General features: G+C 32.2%; 2 protein-coding genes across 3 annotated transcripts; one reads left to right on the forward strand and one right to left on the reverse strand.

Annotated features, from left to right (window-relative positions):
* Positions 1-655: 655 nt before the first annotated feature.
* LOC145012689 (uncharacterized) lies at positions 656-3,606 on the forward strand. Of its 2 annotated transcripts, none has more exons than XM_078971485.1 (8): positions 656-1,710; positions 1,803-1,902; positions 2,048-2,104; positions 2,615-2,735; positions 2,853-2,938; positions 3,013-3,074; positions 3,149-3,230; positions 3,315-3,606. In XM_078971485.1, exons 1-8 carry the CDS (start codon positions 1,394-1,396, stop codon positions 3,372-3,374), a joined length of 885 nt encoding a protein of 294 aa, XP_078827611.1. In that variant the 5' UTR covers positions 656-1,393; the 3' UTR covers positions 3,375-3,606. The 2 variants fall into 2 exon arrangements, with proteins under 2 accessions (XP_078827611.1, XP_078827612.1); XM_078971486.1 differs by having other exon boundaries at positions 658-1,710; positions 2,856-2,938.
* LOC145012688 (inactive leucine-rich repeat receptor-like serine/threonine-protein kinase At1g60630) lies at positions 3,485-6,997 on the reverse strand. Its single transcript, XM_078971484.1, has 2 exons — positions 5,347-6,997; positions 3,485-4,290 (listed from the first exon to the last, which is right to left on the reverse strand). The coding sequence occupies exons 1-2, from the start codon at positions 6,650-6,652 to the stop codon at positions 3,617-3,619; spliced, it is 1,980 nt and encodes a 659-aa protein (XP_078827610.1). The 5' UTR covers positions 6,653-6,997; the 3' UTR covers positions 3,485-3,616.
* Between the last annotated feature and the right edge of the window lie 15,653 nt (positions 6,998-22,650).

Raw genomic sequence — 22,650 nt, forward strand, 5'->3', positions numbered from 1 at the left:
ACAAATATGTTTGCTAAAGTTTCAACTTTTTGAAAAGAGAAAATAAATATTATTATTTTTTTTTCAATTTGTCTTTTTATATGAAATGATGACACATGCTTTAAATTATTATTAATTTTATCAAAATATGATAAATGCCATGGATGATATTAGGTTGTGTCCTCATCTTGAAGATCGAATGTTCAAATTTCATCATGAAAGTAAGTGAAATTTATATGTTAGTTTATAAAAAAAAACTATTGAAAATCTTAACCATTAGAAGACTCATTTAATTAGAAATCAAAAGTATTAGGATGATGATGCGATAAAAATATTAAGTGATAAGATATATTTACCATTGAGCATACTATAAGTAGAAAGAAAAAGCAAAAGAATATTTAAATTTTCTTTTGGAAAATACCGAATTATGTTTCCATATGTATTTTTATGTTATTCTACACTTTTAGTTAAATTATAAGTAATTTTTATTAAATGTTATTTATTATCAACTTACACAGCCTAATAAATTTTTATGAATCGATTGATTTTGTACAATGATATATTTTTGGTTATTTTTCTTATATATTCCTTTTTATATTTTAGGTTTAAACTAAATATAAATTAGGTTTAAACTTTAAACACCTTCAAGAAAAACATTTTCGACAATCGAGGCTATCATTGGTATACACCCTTTCATGGTGGTTGGTGGAATGGTGACAGTAATGGGCATCAAATGCTCATCGATTCGCACTTTTTGCTAAATCCCATGGCCTGGTCTGCTTGCTAGACCAAAACTTTATAAAAAAGCTCAACAGCAGAAGGAAAGTCATTCATCTATCCACACGATCTCTTCTCTATTCTTTCGCCACCAATAAATATAGAGAGAGAAAGTCAAGTAGAGAATGTTGTAGTGAGAGAAAGAACGAAGGCGGCGACACAAACAACCAATCAGAGCTTCCCTTCTAAAGCGGATGCAATTTATCAAACTTTCCTTTTTCTCTTTTCAGTTACCCGTTTTTAATTCAATTTTCTTTGTATCGATACTTGTTTGCTGAACTCCGTAGATTTTACGAAACTTCTCTTCCTTTTTGGGTATTTCGTCGTTTCTACGATTGCGGTTTCAGCTTCACTAAGGTACTTCCACCACTGATTCAGTAATTCTATGCTACTTTATTTCGTGGGATCGGATCGATTTAACGTTGCTCTTGATGATATCAATGGAGGTTTTGATTTTTATTCTTATGGCTGTTATATCTATCTGAGCTGAGAATCTAGGGTTTCAAAACATGGGTATTTCCTTTCCTCTTTCGTTTTGGGTGTACGAAATTCCCTCCGCTTTGTAGCTCAAACGCTACATAACTTCAACACCATTTTCCTAATCATACCCCTTTCTATAACAAATCAATCAATTGTGATGGATACGGGTTTTCACCATCAACAAAATTCATCCCTGAATCAACAAGCTATATCGTTCCAATCTAGCCCAAGAGACAGCAAATCTGAGATTAGTATGATTGGGGATTTGGATTTCCATCGAATGAATGGTACACATGGCATGATTTTTTCAGCGAATTCTGCTATTGTAAACAACAGTAGTTCAACATTCACAGGAATTGGGAATTCCTGTGATTCTATTATTGTTGATTCCGTCCCGGAATTGAAGCACAGAGCAGGCGTGGCTGTGGAGTGGTCTGTTGAAGAACAGTATAAACTAGAGGAAGCACTTCTCAAGTATGTATCTTGCTCTAGTGGGTTCACTTTTTGTTACATTTTCAAAATTGGAAAATTACATTTATGCCCTTGACCTTGTTCAATATATGTAGATATGCTAATGAACCTGGAATTATAAGGTATGTCAAGATTGCTGCCACATTGCGTAATAAAACTGTTCGTGATGTTGCTCTCAGGTGTAGGTGGATGGCGGTGAGTTTCTCACTCTTTTTTTTTTTTTTTTTTTTTTTTTATCTAATATATAACATATTATTTGCTTTTTATTAATTAAAAAAGTTAAAATAAAACTTTAAGAGATTACTTTTTGATCAATATCTTCGCATCATATCTTTCACAGAGAAAAAGACGGAAACATGAGGAACTCAGTTTGTGGAAGAAGTCAAAAGACAAGAAGGTATAAAACAGCGTTATTTGTTATTTTTGTTATTGAAATATATATATGAAACAGCTAATTTATTTTTTGTGTTCAAATCAACTAGAAATGATAACCATATATCTAACTGTGTATATTGGGGAAGTCTGGAATTAGAATTAGAATAATGTTGCGTCCTTGGATTCTTTGGATGAATTTACTTTACACCTGTCTCTTAATCATCTTTAGTTTTCTAATGGCACATTGTCAAAAAGATAATCGAATAATAGTCTTTAAGGTTGTACTCATAGGTTTTGAGTAGTTTGTTATATAGTAGCATTTTATAGGATAATGAGGGCTTTGATATGATCAGGTACTCAGCTTGACTTACATGAGATGATTTTTGCAAGATCCCAAGATAATAATTAAGAAATTGCTTGTAAGAACTAATGTCTAATACTCCATTTACATTGTGAAACACTCTATTTCTCTCTAATCTTGTTGGTGTATTAGTATGCAATACTTATCAATTAAAGTGTCATATTTATTCAGGATAAATTGGTGGAATTTTCCTCAAAGCCAGGTGTCCTACCACCAATATCAACATTTAATGTGGCTCCATTTTCAGTTTCAATGAATAATCGAGTCCAGACTGATGGTAATCATGTTGAAGGTTAGTCTCTCATGGTTCCTTCCTTTGTATTCCAATGTATGACTTTTGTAAGATGATTTTTTATCTTGATTGTTTTACTTTTATTGACATAATGATTTATATTTTTACTTATTTAAGCAGCATTACAAGGCTCGATAAGACATTTGTTGGAACAAAACAAACAAGTTATTGGTCAGATCTCAACTAATATGTGTGCACTAAAGGTAAGTAATTATTAGTAAATGTTTTTGGAAGGAAAGGAATTGGATTACAATGGAATTGAATTCATTTTTAACAGCTTCAAGACAATGTTAACCTCTTCAGCCAGATGAAGAACAATATATCTGCCATTTTAAACGAGTATGTTTTATTGCTTCTGTGAACGTCAATTTTATTTCTTTAAATTGATATGAATTTTACTTCAATTCTTGCAGCATGAGATTTATTCCTGGGCCTCCACTACCTGTATCGCTGAACGAAGATCTTGCTAATACCATTCTCTCCACTAAAAATCAGGTATTGTTTCTTTTCAAGGTTTCCATTTACATTTTACAATTCTTGGTTTTTTTAGGGTAATGTATGAAAGTTTTATAATAACAGACAATGATGTTCACCTCATCAAGCGGAATGCATATGAAACAAGAACCAGGTTCTTGGTGAGAAGACGATTTCTTCAGTTTTTAGATTCTCCAAGTACAGAATTCAATCCAAATTTTCTTCATGTATTTTGATTGCCCATTTCGATTCAAACCCACAATAAGAAACTTCCATTTTCAAAAAGCTAAGAATGTTTAGCTTGCTGGGTAGCAATTAGGAGAAGAGAACAAGATTCCTACTGTAATCGAGTGATAATTACTTAATTTTACTTAATTAGCAAGACGAATTACTGCAACTATCCATGATCATATGCTGAGATTCAGATGATTATGATTATCCCTCGGCAAGCTTTGAACGGTATCCGACCATCTTCCAGGTGAATGATCACTGCTATTACACGACACATGACCTGCTTCTGCTCTCGTTTCCCTAATCATCTTCAAAACATCCTTCATCGCTGGCCGGTTGTCTGGAACAACCGACACACAACCCATCGCAATGTTGAGAAGCGCTGCGAGTTTCTCGTTACCTGAAGATACGGTTTCGCCGCTGGATTCGGTTTGTTCTTCTCTTATGGTGTTGACCCATTTAGGAATGTCGGAGCCATTGTCTGAAATTAGGGCTTGGGATGGAGGGTTGCCTGTTAGTAGCTCTAAGAGAAGAACGCCGAAGCTGTATACGTCGGATTGTTGAGATGGTGGTGTTTTTTGGTTGCTGCATTCAGGGGCACGGTGGAGGAGAGAATTATTAGGGTTTGATTCGTGTGTGGAGTTGGGGTTTTTGAAGGAGACGAGGCCGTAGTCGGTGAAGCAGGATTCGAAATCGGAGCTGAGGAGAACGTTGGATGATTTTATGTTGCCGTGGGTGAGGCCTGGGTTTTGGTGGATGTGGAGGAGTCCGGTGGCGAGATCGTCGGCGATTTTGAGGCAGGAAGTCCAGTGAAGTGGTTTGCCTTTGCCTCCAGATGATGTTTTTGATCCTGCAATAAGCCGTAAATTATTTCTAATTAGGGCAAAGTTTTTTTAGTTAGAGTTTTTAATGAAAATACGAAAAGCCTGATTATATCATCAAAATAACATAAAATTTGTTAATGAACTAGTTTTTGAAAAGTAAAAATATTTTTCAAATACAAAATATTCCCTTATCATATTTTGATAATTTGATCATTTTTGTAAAACATTTTTTTTAACATCTCATACTTTCTTTTTTGTAAATACATAAGAATTTATTAAAAAATTAACTAAATTTGTAATAAGTAAAGCAATTATATGGCTATATCTCTTTTGTTCTATCGTCATGAAGTATATGAAAACCTAGATAATATAGCAACATACTTTTATATAAGTTTGTATCTAAGTTGATTTATAAGCTAGTTTTCGAGAAAAAGGATGCAATTACATTCCAACTAGTTAGACAAGCTGCAAGTAAATTTGCATATATAGATCATAAAAATGAAAAATGATTCTATCCTTCTGAAAATAAAAAAAATAAAAAAAATAAAAAAAACTTTTTTGCATAAATAAGAATAATAATGTCATCACATAAAGAATAATATGGGTTAATGTATATTCACACATCAATGTTATATTTTAATTTCTAATTATACAACAAAGTGAATATAGACAAAACATGCATGTTACCATATTTTGTTCTACGACAATATATGCAACATCCTAACTAGTAACTAGTTACCTACTTTTAACTTTTTGCCAAGTAAGGAGCAAAAGTAAAATCAAAATTTTACTAATTTAAATAACAATTTTATATATTTTTTTAACAAGTAATGCAACTCAAACTAATGCAATCATATTTGAAACTTGTTAAACAAATAACCACTAAAATATCATATCTTCTTTATCTTAAATGAATTTGTATAAAAGTCAGTTTGTTACATAATTAAAAAAATTTATACATTAACATAAAAAGATATGCTAACATTTTTTTGGTTGTATATTTGGTATAAAATCTATTTTTTTTTTTTTTTCACAAATTAAAAAGTATATATAGAAACGATTGCATAATATTAATTGCGTACCATGAAGAAGAGAAAAGAGGCTGCCATTTGGGAAATAATCGTATACAAGTAGACGTTCCTCTTTTGCATGAAAATACGCTCTGAGTGGCACCAAATTCTTGTGCCTCAGCCTCCCGATCACCTCCACGTGTCTACGAAACTCCTCCAGACTAGGACACGTGGCATCTTTCAGCCTCTTCACTGTCACAATAAACCCGGTCTCCATCACCGCCTTGTACGTACTCCCCACAGTACCTCTTCCAAGTGTCTCCGCCGACGCTTTCAACAAATCCTCCAACTTATAATTCATCTCCGGCTTATCTCCGCCGCCGCAAAACACCAGTGACCCCATCCCACCACCTTCTTCATCCCATGAAGATCCTCCGTCTCCACTTGTTCCACCACCACCCACCGCTTCTGCTGATTCTACACCTTTACCTCCGACGAACGTACCCGTCTTGGTTTTATTCTCCTTTTTCAAGCTTAACGCCAGTAAAATGATTAAAACACACAATAAAGATAATCCACCGATGCAACCGGTGATTATCGTTATGATCTTGATTACCCGGCGATGGTGGTACGATGCTCCGGTGGTGGGTGGTGTTTCATCCGCCGGAGTAAAAGACGGAGTCGGGGAAACTACCCCACATGGAATACCAAAGGGATCACTACATAATAAATCAATATTGTTACCGATGAACGACGTTGAGTTGAACCTTGATAAAGTTCGTGTCATCGGGATTTCGCCGGAAAGTCGATTGTTGGACAAATTTAGGTATTTCAGGGTGGTTTGGTTGAAAGGTGGGATTTTTCCGGTTAGCATGTTGTCATCTAAGTAAAGAATATACAGTCTTTGTAAACCAAGTAATGAATGAGGAATGTCGCCGGAAAGGTGGTTACCGGAAAGAACAATGATTTTGAGACGGTGGAGGGTGGTGAGAGACGCCGGAAACTCGCCGGAAAAGTTGTTGTATGAAAGATAGAGTGATTTAAGGTTGGTTAAGCTGGAAAGATTGGGGATTTGACCAGAGATTGAGTTTTGCTTTAAGCTCAAAACACGAATTTGATCCAACTGGTTGATGATTCTTGAATCAAATGTCCCACTCAGGTTCAAATTCTCAAGAACAAGTTTCGAAACTCGACCTCTCAAGCATTCTCGAACTCCTTCCCATTTACAGAAATCATTTCCTCTCCATTGCAATGAATTCGAAGGATCAATGGATGATTTTATCTCCAGAAGTGATTCCAAATCACCACTGAATACAAATCGAAAACACAAGCTAAATAAAAGAACAAGAACCGCTCTCGAGTTTCTCATTTCAAACATTTGAAGTCAAATTTCGAAAGAAAAGTTGTAGTTTTGAGATGGGGTTTCCATTAATGAAGCAATGAATGGTGGAATCCGCCATTAAAACCCATGATTGACCTAAGACTTTTAACCACGAAATCTGCAATAGATCTGGATTATAGATTAGTTACTAATACGATGAAAGTGAGTGTCTGTAGCTTGAAAGAGCAAAAACAAAATAGAAAAGGAAGAATCAGATAACAAGTTGCAGGTTTTTTAAGGTGTTCTTGAAGTTGGTGGTTAGTAGAGTCACGGACAAATGGTTAAGTGAGCGTCCACGTGATTTCTCAGGGCCAATCCCCACTCCTTTTCTTGATGTCAGTAGAAGCTTTAAACAATGGAAATTAAAAATCTAAAAAAATAGAAATTTAACAGTTTTTATGGAAGCGAGGTAAACATGGGATCCAATGCAGATGCCCACCAAATCAATCAAATGTAACAACTGTATTCTTTACTTTGGTTAACTTTAGTATTATAATTTTTTTTTTTATGTTTTACTTAATGTTGTTTTATAGCAAAATAAATAAAGATAAAGGGGAAGAATACTAGCTAGGTTGGTGAATCGTATGGGGACAAATTTGTCTTTTACTAGTTTGTGGAACGTTGCTATAAACTCCATGTTGTGAGGGCATCATGAGATAACTCATGTGCCAAAATAACTTGAGGTTCGGATCTATGAAGGATTAATGTTAAGCAATTGATATTTGCATCACGATTGTTACTTGATGATCTAACATAAAAAGGGTAATGTAATCCGAGTCATAAATAACGCTAGAAATAGAGAAATGCAACGTATACAAACAATAAGGCTAGAAACAGAGAGGAACTTGATGATTTTAGGGATGCGATTTGGAAATGAGCGACATATATTAAAGAGTCATAAATATTTGGTGGTCTTTGATGAAATATGAGATTGTATGATTTTCAAAATTAAACAAGATGATATAACAAGACATGATTCTAACAAAATAAATATATGATTAGTATTTTTTTTTTGTCTTAATGACTTGACTTGTAAAGGATAATGAACTTTGTTATTTGTTATGTGTGTATATATAATTATTTAATTTTTTTATATATATATATTTTACCATTAAACTCTTTTTTTTTTACGTTCAAAATATATCATTATGGGGGTATTACAGGTCATAATTACAAATTTTGAACACCATAAACAAATGCATTAGTAAGATATATACAAAGAAAACTCGAGTGATTAAATATGTATACTTAACAAAATTTGTTATCCTTACAAATCAATGAATTATTATCCCTTTTTATGAGAAATATGGAAATACAAACATTTTGAATGATGACAATATTTTTAAAAAGATCCTAGATCATAGGATTAAAACTTTAGAAAAATGATAATATCATGTTTTACAAAACCTAATTGTTGTATGATATATATTAATTACACTGTTGAACAAATCACTTCTTTAGCATGTATTAAAGAAAATATAGTTTTAGTACAAGTATTTGACAATAATTGATTTGGTTGTAACCAATTGCCGGCAAAATATATATATCTTTAGAACGGTACTTCATGAATATATATATATATATATATATATATATATATATATATATATATATATATATATATATATATATATATATATATATATATATATATATATATATATATATATATATATATATATATGTACTTACAAAGTTAATAACAGTTAGATTTGTATTTAATTCATATAGAGTGTGTACATCTTTTTGCTCTAAACATTGCAATATTTGATCATGCTCATAGTCCAAAAAAAAAATAATAATAAATAAAGTAACAAACTTTTGTTTCGTATTATATATTAATCATTCAAGTTTTTATGTCTACATCTACAATACCTGATCACATAATGATCTATTTTGAACACTATAAACAAGTTCGATAATAAGGTTTGTACCCAAAAAAAAAAAAAAAAAAAAAAATAAATGTGTACGCGTAACAAAATTCCTTACCCTTAAATATCATTGTTCCAATATATAACTAAGAAAATGATGTAAACATGTATAGTTGTGTTTATCACAAATATTTTTTTTGTTGTTTTAGTTTGTCTTTATTCAAATTTCAAACCATGCATTTTACTATGCTTTATTGTCCGATTACTACTATTTTTAACGATATCCATATGCAAGCCAGCATGATATGACCAAGTGAATAGACCGTTTAAGTTTTTGAATAGAAACAAAAGTGTTTATTTTCATGAGTCTTGATTTATACTTTATGTGAAAGCAAACATGCCATGATTTAAATATTAAATGGGCCATACTATGAAACTTATACTCAATACTGATAATAATACTTATTAGTAACCTGTATCCGGCAAAACATGTAGAAAAGTTCAAAACGTTCAAAGGGGAAACATAAACCTATTTAGGAAATAGGTGAAAACAACCATCACATGATTTAAATACTTTTACAAGAATATTAGGGAATGGCAGTCTGGCTTATCATTTTTTTTATGAGTCTAAGCATCCACGTTAAGGTTGTGTTTGGCGCGATACAACTAGCTGATAGGCTAGCTTATGTTTCAAGTTTTTTTATGTTGTCGTGTTTGGCAAACCAAAAAAAAGCTTATAAGCTAGCTTTTTGGTAAGCTACTTAGACTAGTTTTTAGGAGCTTTTGTAAAAAAATTCAAATATACCCCTTAATTAATTATAGAAACAAATATTTGTAAACGTCCTTTTATTTAATTTTATATATTTCAGCTAGTTTTACCAAAAAATATTTTTTATCAGTTAACATTTCAAGTATCAGTTGACTTTTTATTTAACAGCTAGTTTTTCCGTTATCAGCTAGCTTTTCAGCTAAAAGCTAATTTTTCAGCTAGTAAGTCAAACATAACCTAAGTAATGTAGGATTACTCATTAATTAAAGTTTATCCAGACTACACTTGTATACATTTCATATATTATAAATCGTTGGCAACTATTGCTGGATGTTTACAGAAATGACGCTCGCCTTATAATTATTATTGTAATTAATATTTATCATTATTTATAAAGAAAAATATGAAAATGATACATATAAAAATGAACATATGATTGTTAGCTTATAGAGTGCATCCTTAAGATAAACATTACACCAAAATGTCTTCTCATAAAGTATTTTACAAATGACTAAAACTTAAATTTAGAGTTGTTTGCATGTCTAATATAATATTAACATTGCACCGAACAATCTTCACAATATAGTATATTTCAAAGGTATCACTAAACCTTAAGTTTATAGTTGTTGGTATACCTTGCGACCAAAAACAAACTATGAATTTCTAAACTTCCTATGAATTTAAATTCCATATTATGTAACGTTGTAGGTAAATGAGAAATAAAAAGTTTAGTTCTTTACGAGACCCTGTTATATTAATCAACAATTGTACTTTTTGTATTAAGATAACAACCTCATAATCAGAAAAATTTCGTTCTTGCAATCGTAGACATAAATAATCAGATTATAACATGAGCTAGTGTTTACTCTATAATTACATGTAAATAATTATAATGGTATTTATAACATTTTGTTAAGAGAAAGAAACAAACTTTACCTATATTTTAGGCAATAAAGTGAAATTACTCAACAAAAATCAAAATCAATATATTAAAATTAAAATTTTTTAAACTTTTACGGTTGTCAATTTCTATTCTTAAAGAATAATTTGTTATTGGAGATTGTTATTAACATTTCCATTGATATAATTCAGTTTCAATTATTATCATTATCATTTGTGAAGAACATGTCGTGAATTACAAGTTATATATATATATATATATATATATATATATATATATATATATATATATATATATATATATATATATATATATATATATATATATATATATATATATATATATACGGTTAGCTTTATGTGAGACGGTCTAATTTTGTGAGACCGTGAGACGTATTTTTTTGTTTTTTTAATTTTTTTAGTTAATTCAAGTTCCGAAAATAATATTTAAAAAAAGAATTTTTGGATTTTTCCATTTATTTTGCATTTTAAAGTTATTTTTTAGAATATGTACAGTGTAATATTCTATTAGAATATTTCACGTATTTTAAAAAAAATGGAATTTTTTTTATTATTTTATTATTTTTTTTATTTTTTTTAGTTAATTCAAGTTCCGAAAATAATATTTAAAAAAAGAATTTTTAGATTTTTCCATTTATTTTGCATTTTAAAATTATTTTTTAGAATATGTCAGTGTAATATTCTATTAGATATTTCACGTATTTTTTTTAAAAAAATGGGATTTTTTGTTATTTTATTTTTTATTTTTTAGTTAATTAAAATTCAGAAAATAATATTTAAAAAAAGAATTTTTGAATTTTTTTCATTTATTTTGCATTTTAAAATTATTTTTATATTTGATCTCACGGTCTCACAAAATTAGAATGGTCTCAAATGAACCTGAAACTATATATATATATATAAGAAAAGAAATATATTTATCATTGTTAGACATTTATATTCATTCATATCTTACATCAAAAGTCATATACAAGTTTAACTGTATCATTATTTATAAAAATAAGAAACATTCTTATATTATTCTATTAGAATGGAAAAAATATCATTTTTAAAGAATAACAATTATATCGTGACATTTTTAAAAATAACAAACGTTCTTATATTATTCTATCATAATAGAAAATATATAACTCTTAAAGAATAACAAACATTCTCATATTATTCTATGAGAATGGAAAAAATATCATTCTTAAAGAATAACAATTATACAATGACATTCTTAAAAATTACAAACGTTTTTATATTATTCTATGAAAATAGAAAAAATATAACTAATAGACATTCCATCTAAATTATTTTCAAATTTGTCAACGTGTATATATCTTCATGCTTAATAAACAATAGTTTTAAACCATGAGTTTAAAAATAATTTTAAAAACTTCTTGGAGAATAACAAATTATTGAACCATCAATTGAAGAATAAAAATAAACATTACATTAGTTCTTATAGAATACGGGTAACAATTGCTAAGAATTACATTTATTGTTAAAGAATAAAACTAAAAAAACTTCCAAATCTGAAAGAAAACATCAAAATCTAACAAAGATTAATACATTCTAAAAGAATAATGTGGTCCATTTCAATTTTGTGGTCCGTTCTTCAAGCATCAACTTCTGTGATTCCAACAGAATTGAAATTCATGATTCCATTCCAACAAAATTGGAATTCGTATCTTACCTAACCAATTGCAAATAAAATCATATTCCTCAGCATAAACAAGCATCTGAATACCATCTTCTAAAAGCACTAGAATCCCAACTTCAAGGTTTCTTATAATGTCTTCCTTCATTGCTGGATACACCTTACCATTACACACCCGAAAGTGTATTTCCTCTGGTAACCCTAATGCCTTTTTCACTGATTCCAAGTTCAAGAATTCATCTAGCTTTGACAAGTCATCACATCTTTGCTTCCTCAAATCATAAGGCTATTATACAACAATTGTTTCTATTACATATAAATTACATTTCCAGTTATGATTGTAGGATATATACAACATTAACGAAAATATAACAAGCTTAAATAATGAAATTACTGCATTTGTTTGCTGCTTCTTCACACTTTGGTACTATTTGAATCAATTCATTATAATATTTTTTTTGTAATTAACTGATTTTCCAACGCGAAATCAACATCCACCTTGAATTGGATTCCAGGTTCAGTGAGTCCCTTTCCAATTGCAAATACCTATCCAGTTGATCACAATTCCATGAGCAAAAGTGAAAATATTAAAAGTGATAAAAGGCTGTAATCAACACCACCTGCAAAGGCGTCCCACGTGAACCCCATCAATAAAGTAAATAAAGGCGTTTGTAGAACTGAATATTCAAAGTGAATTCTACTTTCCATGTAAGCTAGGTGGGCAAGCACTTTTTTCTTTGAGAAAAAGTGGCGAATCATTGAAAATCGATTTCAGATTTCAACTTCAGTTTCAGAAAAATCGATTTCATAAATTGAGCAGAGAAACTTACTAATTTTCTGGAGGAGGGGCGGCGTTGGCGTAAAGGCAGCGACTGGCGCTAGAGAGAAACATCGATCCCCAATAAAGGGAAAAACACGAGTATGTTACATGTTGAAGATGAACGATGGTGGTTGATGGTGTTCGGTGGTGGTTGTGTTGGATTAGTGTCTAAGTCCATAACTATTTTGGTATGTACTTGACACGATGGTGCATGGTCCTTTTGGGTTGCCTTCACCAAAGCAACTTGATAGGATGAATTATAGAGAGAAAAGATTAATTATGATTTATTAATATATTATGAGAATAATATATTAAAGGAGAAATCATATTGTTTAATTAATATTAGTCAATAATTAATTTTGTGGCTAAAAGAGATTAATTAAACTTAAGGGATTGGAACTGTAATTATAAGATAATTGCATTTGGGCTATGGATTACCTTGGAATAATAGGTTGGTCGAATTCTATGGGGAAACCCATTAGAAATCGTCCAAGGGTTATTCTAAAAGGTTCCATGGGCTGCTTAGGGCTTAAGCAGTCAAATTAGGGTTTCCTAGTTGAAAACCCTAATAGCCTACATGTATATGTAGTACCCTTAAGCTCCAAAAACGTGTCTAAGAGTTCCACTAGGGTTTCTGGACGTTTTGGGAAGCCTCCTCTCTCCTTATTCTTCATCCTCTTGCTCTTGGTGTTTGTGAGCCCTCAGAGGAGTGATAATTATGACTCTAAGCTTTCTAAAGTCATTACAAGGAGGATTTGAGATTGTTATTGCTACATAACAATCAAAGGTAATTCTCTAAACCCTAATTTCAGTTTATAGTATGTTAGATCTAAGATTGTAAGTCTTGGATACATTGCATGTACAATAGAGAAACCTAGATCCAAGCATTAGGGTTTGCATGAGCACATAGGATGTTCTTATGGCTAAAAACCCATCAGTGGTATCAGAGTCTTGATTGGTTTCTGTTGTATGTGATGCTATGTTGAATTATTAACTGAAAATCGAATTCTGACCTTCTGTTCGAACTGACTCGGCGAGTCTGCCCTACTCGGCGAGTTCCAATGTGTGACTCGGCGAGTCGGAGCGTCAGACAAAGGGAATTTCGGATTTTATTGTTGTTTTGCTTAAGGATACTTACCATATTCTTTTTAAACTTATAAAATACGATTTTTAATGTTTCTTAAAGATTATCCTTACCAAAACACAAGATAATTACCAATTGATTAGATAATAACTTACTTATATGATTAAAGATTGATTATTTGTATTAATTGGGTAACTTATCTTGCAAGAAATTGAAATTAGGTCAAATATAGATAATGACAAAATTAATTGTTTAATTTCTATTATTTGTTATTTGATCCTTGTGTTGTGAAAAAGTTTCATTTGTGTCCATGTAAGTTTTATGGTTTAAATTTGAACTTAAAGGTTTTGTTTTGAAATTTAAATAGTTGAAACCCTAATGTTTTGAAATGTTTCAAAACTTGCCCTCAAGTTTTGGAATTTAAAAGTTGATTAAAAGTTTAATTTAGAAATGTTAAATTCTAAAACCCTAGTATTGTTTTGAAAAGTTCAAATCATACCCTTATGGTTTCATTAATTAATTAAAGTGTATAATTATTAAATTTTGACCACCTAGTATTTTTAAAGTGTAAAATACACCATATACTATATATAATGTTAAAAGTCTAATATATATATATATATATATATATATATATATATATATATATATGTATGAGTAAAAGTCAGTCTTACCGTTAGTAGGCCTCATTTACGAATCTGGTCTATAAGGGGTGTTTAAGGAAATTGCCTATAAAATGGCGATTGAATGGGTATCCACTCTTACCCACCGCACTCTTGACTAGTGGAGGGTCGTTAGCCGAATGGGTAGGATAGGACAGAAACCTTCCATTATAAGTATAATGAAGTACAAAAGTAACTAAATGCTTTTATAAATTCCCAATCTTAGTTACTTTTGGGAAAAGTGAATTGGTGCAATTCCATGAAATTACACTTTATGCCCTTGCAAAGTCGTTAGTGGAGCGTGTGTTGTTAGCCAGTACACTAAATGGTTATAAGAAAAGGTAGCAAAGGGTGACTCAATGTTTGTCATAGTTCGGTGGAGTGTGTGTGGTTAACCGGCACATCGAATAGGTGACTGTAACATGTGGGGGCACCATGTAAGTCTGCATGGTTATTCACACCCGCTTTGTGATCCTCGGTATCCCAGTCACAAACTAGAGGGGCATATCGAGATTTAAACATGCCATTGAAAAGTACAATGAATCTCAAGAGATCTAGGAATTTTCAATAGATTTAAAACTTAAATTTGTTTTTCATTTTTCATGGTGGAAATTAGTGAATCGTCATTCACTTACCTTCAAATATTTTGCAACTAGATTACGGCATCCCTTTTCTAGGTTGTAGAGTATTGTGTGGGTCCTAGCCTTAATATCTCATTTGGGTGATTTATTAAGGACTCAATCAATCAACTAACTTGAATTTAATTTTTCTCCCGTTTTGTAGATGTTAAACTATGACAACTATGGTCTTCCCAAATCCCGTTGAACAAGCCTTTCACATGAAGATGATATTTGATGTGTGTAAAACTAACTAGTTTTAATCCTATTAACTTAAACACAACGACAAACACACGAAAGATAGTGTACCTATCGATTAGCAGTTTATCTCAGGTAAGTAGGGTATCGAACACAGGGAACGGTAAACAATTAAAATAAATGCAAATATTATCTACATAAAACAAGTAATAGTAAGGGGGTTTTCTCTAGTTTTTCAAGACTCGAAACTTAAACAATTAACTAAAACTTAAACTAAGAAACTAAGAGCTAAGCAAATAAAAATCAACTAAATTCAATAATAAAAAGGACTTCTGTTAAGGTTCGATTCATTTGTTCCCATGGATGATTTCAATGTATCGGATTAATTCTTCATTGGCTACCGACTAAGATGATTAGTTTCACGTTCGCTATTAGTAATCCTTAGGAAACAAATTAACTCAAGCAGTGGCCAATTGTCTAAATTAACGGATTTCCTAGTTATTGATTCGGGTTAAATAAGACTTGTAATGGTTAATTAAATTGGCCCTTTAATTAACCCTTGTTGATGTTCATCAAACAAGCTCACACATTAACTTACCTATCTTCTAGTTAATTCCAGTTTCACATTCGCTATTCCTAGACATACAACTATGTGGTCACAATAAATCATATGAAATTAATAACTAAGAGATTTTCATACAACTTAATTATTGATTTATTAATAGAAGAATAGTTATTGTTAACACATAAGGTTCTTTAACAAGCTTAATAAAACATAATCACCAATTAAAATTAATCCTAATCAAATAATCAATCCATGTTCACAAATTCATCTACCTAAACAGAAGTTATGAGTTTTAGCTCATGATTATAACAGAAACAAGCTCAAAAGCAAAATCAATTGGTAAAAACATAGTTCAAACAAGAGATTAGGTAAGAGTAAACTTGATTTTGACTTGATTCTCCTTCAAATTGAATGTAGGGTTGATTCCTTAGCTTCCCACGTTCCAACAGCACCTTTAGTCGACAATTGGACTCTAAGGGTTCATCTATATCCTAGGGTATCGATCTGAAAGTCCCTTTATATAGATTTTCACAAAACAGAGGTGACTCGTCGAGTCCAGTGACCTACTCGGTGAGTCCGTCACTTAAAACCCGTGTACGGCAAGTCAGCGCGTCCATAATCGCGAAAGTTCAAAGTGACTCGTCGAGTTTATGGCCTACTCGTCGATTCCGTTTGGAATCAACATTTTCTCAAAACATGAAAGTCGTCTGAAATTGTGTCTAGTTTTCAGAAAATTTTGTATCTTTTCAATCGGAGTTACGGTTAATGAGATATGGCCAAAACACTGACGAGGGGTCAAGCTGTCCAGCAACATCCTTCTTTCTTCAAAATCCAAGATCCAAGCTTCAAATCGCTAGTTCCGCTTCCTTTTCCATCTGAGCATGTCATTGTTGCTGAAAAATGAAATTATAAACTAATTAAGCACCTTTGGTTCATTAAATGATACAACAACAACATAAAGTATTAAGATAATGCATGAATTATATGACTAAATATGCCCATATTAATATTCCACGATTCGATCGAGGAACACGAGATCATGCTTCACTTCCTCCACCTCCTCCTATTGTTCTCCTTAACCCACGAGTTCATAAGATTGAAAAATTCAAACTCACTCAAGCCCTTTTGGCAAGAAAACATGTAGAAGGAAAGTCAGTGTGTGCACATGTCCTAGAGATGAAGTCACACATTGATAGGTTAAGAATGTTGGGATCTGTTGTTTGTGAGCAGTTGGCTGTTGATTGGGTTCTTCAGTCACTTCCTGACTCATATAGTGAGTTCGTAAGAGAGTACTATATGATGAGCCACGACGTAACCCTCATCGATCTCATCTATATGCTTATTACTGCTAAATCAGCAATGATTTGGCGCACTGGAAAAGCAAAGTTGATAGGTGGATCTGCCTTCCAGACCTCTATGGATATAGACAATGGAAACGAAAGGCATGCCATGATCGAAAAGTTTGATCATAAGAGAAAGGAAAAGTCAGAAGTAGTTCCATGTGCTGTTCCAAAAGAGTCAATTTGCTTTTATTGCCAAGAGAATGGGCATTGGAGACGAAGCTGCCCTATTTACCTAAGAGATCTAAGAGATGGGAGAGTCAAAATGTATGGCTCTACTTTAGGTAAAATCCACTAACTAACTCTTTTAAATTCATATTCTAGATTCTTAATACATGATGTGATAAGATTACATTTTAATGTTTTGTAGGATCGAATAAAAGAAAGGAAGCTTAAGGAAGAAGTGAGCTGAATCTAATCGTGAAGAAATGGATTTTTGATCGCATTGCTTGAAGATTAGATTCTTAAGCTACTACTTGGAGTTAGAATAGATTGCCTAGGAATATGTAACAACATAGTTTTTCAATTGAATTGCATTGTAAGGACAAACTTTTCCGCAATAAAATAAAATTTGATTTTATATTATTTATTTATCCTTGAAATGGCGTGTATGAAAAAATTGATGTTTGTAAGTTTCTATTATTAGAAATAATGGATTTGATTCTTAATTATGTTATTTGTGGAAAGGTCAAGAATTTACCAAATAGGGAAAGTTTCTTATCGCCCAAGTTTTAATTGGACAGAAACTTGGAGTCATACAACTTGGTTGCATGATGAATGAGAAATTTGACATTTGGAAATTAGACTAATTCATTGATAAAGTGTCAAGTGAAGGACTAGAAGATCGAGTACACAAATTTGTGTGTTGATCAAGTCCACCACAAGAGTGACAAAGATATTCGTCATGATTTACTAAAGGTTTAGTAAATATGATTATACTTATAAGATTAAATGTAATTCTGAGTTGATTGAAAGAGTTTAAATCAATAGCGGAACGAATAAGAAGAATCAAGTAGGCAGAAAGATAAAAGTTTCTCTATTTTAAGAAGAAGGGAGAGTACCTTTTATTATGTTTTATGATATGTCTTAATGATTAAGAACCATATCTTAATTGATCCTCCAATTGAGTCTTAGTGCAACTGTATGTTTGGGAAGAGGAATCAAGAATTGAAGAAATGGTTAAATCAAGAAGTCAATCATACTTCGTTCCAATATCAAGTCTTAGAGTTAAGATTGTGAATTGAGTGACAAGTCTTAAGAAGGTTTATAACATTCATCAAATGTGGAAAGTTTTGATGTCATGGATAAGACAAAGACCAACTAGGACCAATTTTGTGAAGTGTTTTGTCTTGATAAAAGCTACACTAACTCTTATATATTTGTTTGTCGAGAAATGTTTATTGACAAGAGAATATTATATGTCAAGGAGTCAGTGGGAGTCTTAATGGTCTTGAAAGGTTTCAAGAACTAATCAAGAATAAAACTTATCAATCATCACTAGCACACGACTTGAGGTTTACAACCTATCGTGTTGACACTATCTTGTTTCTGTGCCGTTCCAATTGAGTTAATTATGCATGTGAGTTCTATGAGTTCTCATTTGAATGAATAAAAGGCAAGGACCTTGATCAATGAAAAGTACATTGATAAGAAAGGATGAGCTGCTTAACTACTTGGAAGACATGGTGGGCACTCGTGTTACCATAAGGCAAGAAATCAAGATTAAGAAAGTTCAGTCCATATGAGTTTGGATTTGTCGCAAACTTTGGTTTTGGGTAAATTCGCATGGATAGGAACACACACACCATTAAAATCTAAGTATCATAAGATTCCCTCGTTAATGAAAATGACTGTGAGGAAATGCTTTCACTAAGAGTAGATTTTAAGAAGATAGTGATTGTGAAATTGTATTCTCGAATTCGATTATGGTTACGGTATCCCTTTCCATAATTCGAATTGTGAGATTTGGTAATTAGTTTGAACTGTTTAGACACACATATGAGCTATCTAAGGCAAAGGTGTATAAGTTTAAGAAGCTTAGATAAAGGATTATCAAAGCATTAGGTATTAGAAATATGAACTTCAGAAATTCAATAAGTATTGTTTTCTGGAAGTTCAGTTGTTTTCTAAAACATGTCAAAGCTAGTGGGAGCATAAGTGTTATGCTTATATGATAATAATCATCATGATAGTGGGAGCATAAATGTTGTGCTTGAATAGTTGTTTTGCTATAATTAAGGGAGACAATATTATGGAAGAGAATATTATGCTTCATTTCAAATCTAAAGGATTAGGTTATGGAATGTCAATAAATTTAGTCAAGGATACATAGCATGTTAGACATTATGCATCATATCCCATACGCTTCGGGTAAAGGATCGATTGCAGATGCTATAAAATTTGACCATTCTTAATTTTTCCAAATGTCTAGCGCATTAAGAGGGAAAAAGGACAAGAATCAGTTTTTGACTAAGATAATTTAACAACTATCAAAGGACGATCCAAAGCTCGTTGAGGATTGGTTGCTTGTGAGTAGTTGGAAGTGTGGTATTGGATGGAGCATATCGACATTATTATGAATAGATAAGATTCTATTAAGAATAAGTTGTCGTATGGCAAAATATGGAAATGTTTCCATATTGGGAGTTGGATATTGAGAATCTATGTCTTGATTAGAATGTTTTATGCAAGAAGGATGTTCAAAGGAATGTACTTTGAATGAGAGACATCATATCTATAGAATTTCTTCTGATAGAGAATGGCCAATTCTTGATGATTTTGAGCTATGAATTTACTAAAGGATCATTGCATAAAATGTTAGAATCTAGCATATTCTATAAGTGGCAAGAATCTGATATTATTATACTTATGATAAGGATAGGGAGTTGTGAAATGAGTATGATTGGAAATGTGTTCATTTGATCTATTTCACAAAGTAAGGACCGTAGGTAAACATTGTGTGCATGCTAAGAGCATGGGACAATTGTTGTTATAATTCAAGTAAGAAGTTGATTACCCGAAACAACAAATAATGAGTAATCAATATGGTGATTAAATAAATATTTTTATTTATACCCAGAGTTTGGGGCCATATGGGATTAATATTATTTTGTTTCACTTTGCATGTTTTGACTTCCTGAATAATTAAATTGATTCAGAACAATCAAATTATTTGAACGGACCACAGTCGTTCATATGTTGGAAGTAGGTATTAATGAAGACTGTCGTGAATTGGTGTGTGGATTGTCTAAAGTGTATTAGACATATGCAAATGTTTGATGCAACGTTCATGAGTGCTTATGAATATGATTTGAGCATTGGATTAAACCCATGCTCACTTGGATCACTTCATGGATTTTATCACGAGTGATTGGTGAGATGATAATATCTTATATTTTTGAAACCAAGATGTGTGAGTTGTATCTTGCGAGTCGGTTACACATTGATAATATGTAAACGCACCAGTAACTTGGTGTCATAAAACATATTGTTGTGTGTGATTCGGTGAGTGAGTGCAAGCAAGCATTGAATCAAAGTTTATCCGTTCCTTTTATCCAAAGTAGGATAAAAGCGATATCTTTGGGCCCCTTGATGATTTAGTGATGACACCTAAGCGCTTGGCCAAGTCGGGACTAATTTGATGTGTTCAATTGTAGTTTATTGTCAGTCGTCATAAATCGGAAGTCAGGAAACAATATAGAGAGAGAATGATTCGAATTCATGTCTCATGTCTATACGATATCTAGAATGGAGGAATATATGATCCCTTATCTAAAGGACGCGTATCTGATAAGATCAGAGTTGACAGCGGCTTTTGAAAGCTACGATTGCATATCAGGATCTGAAGTCATACGTAGAATAGTTATTAGAATTATCCAAGTGGGAGACTGTTGGATTAGTGTCTAAGTCCATAACTATTTTGGTATGTACTTGACCCGATGGTGCATGATCCTTTTGGGTTACCTTCACCAAAGCAACTTGATAGGATGAATTATGGAGAGAGAAGATTAATTATGATTTATTAATATATTATGAGAATAATATATTAAAGGAGAAATCATATTGTTTAATTAATATTAATCAAGAATTAATTGATAATTAATTTTGTGGCCAAAAGAGATTAATTAAACTTAAGGGACTGGAACTGTAATTATAAGATAATTGCATTTGGGCTATGGATTACCTTGGAATAATAGGTTAGACGAATTCTATGGGGAAACCCATTAGAAATCGTCCAAGGGTTATTCTAAAAGAGTCGATGGGTTGCTTAGGGCTTAAGTAGTCAAATTAGGGTTTCCTAGTTGAAAACCCTAATAGCCTACATGTATATGTAGTACCCTTAAGCTCTAAAAACGTGGCTAAGAGTTCCACTAGGGTTTCTGGACGTTTTGGGCAGCCTGCTCTCTCCTTATTCTTCATCCTCTTGCTCTTGGTGTTTGTGAGCCATTAGAGGAGTGATAATTGTGACTCTAAGCTTTCTAAAGTCATTACAAGGAGGATTTGAGATTGTTATTGCTACATAACAATCAAAGGTAATTCTCTAAACCCTAATTGCAAAAGCACCTTATCGACAAGTGGAATTCCGTATTGACTTGTTGCCCGGAACAACGCCAATTGCAAAAGCACCTTATCGATTAGCACCGACGGAGATGAAGGAGTTGATGATGCAACTTCAGGAGTTATTGGACAAAGGTTTCATTAGACCTAGTTCATCACCCTGGGTAGCTCCGGTGTTATTTGTAAAGAAGAAAGATGGAAGTATGAGAATGTGCATCGACTACCGAGAGCTGAATAGGGCAACAATAAAGAATAGATATCCGTTGCCGAGGATTGATGACCTATTCAATCAACTACAAGGTTCGAGCTATTTCTCGAAGATCGACCTAAGATCAGGATATCATCAGCTGAAAGTAAGAGAGCAGGATATAGAGAAGACTGCATTCAGAACCCGATATGGACACTACGAGTTTTTGGTTATGTTGTTTGGACTAACCAATGCTCCAGCAACATTCATGGATTTAATGAACAGAGTTTGTAATCCGTTCCTTGATAAATCTGTGATAGTGTTCATAGATGACATTCTGATTTATTCAAAAAGCCAAGAGGAACATGGAAGACACTTGCGAGAAGTGTTATAAGTCTTGAAGAAGGAGAAGTTGTATGCTAAGTTCTCCAAATGTGATTTTTGGATTTGTGAAGTCCAATTCTTGGATCACGTGGTCAACCAAGAAGGGATAATGGTGGATCCAGCGAAGATTGAAGCTGTGATGAAGTGGGAACAACCGAAAAGTCCCACAGAGATCCGAAGATTTTTTGGATTAGCCGAATATTATCGAAGGTTTATCCAAGGTTTTTCTTCGATCGCTAGTCCATTAACAACTTTGACCCACAAAGGAGCTACTTATGCTTGGAGTGAGAAGCATAAAGAAGCATTCGAGAAGCTAAAGAAGAAACTATGCGAGGCACCGATACTTTCTCTACCCGATGGAGTTGAAGACTTCGCTGT

This window comes from Lactuca saligna, chromosome 8 (assembly GCF_052625555.1).
Source record: "Lactuca saligna cultivar CGN05327 chromosome 8, ASM5262555v1, whole genome shotgun sequence".
Classification (NCBI taxonomy): domain Eukaryota; kingdom Viridiplantae; phylum Streptophyta; class Magnoliopsida; order Asterales; family Asteraceae; genus Lactuca; species Lactuca saligna.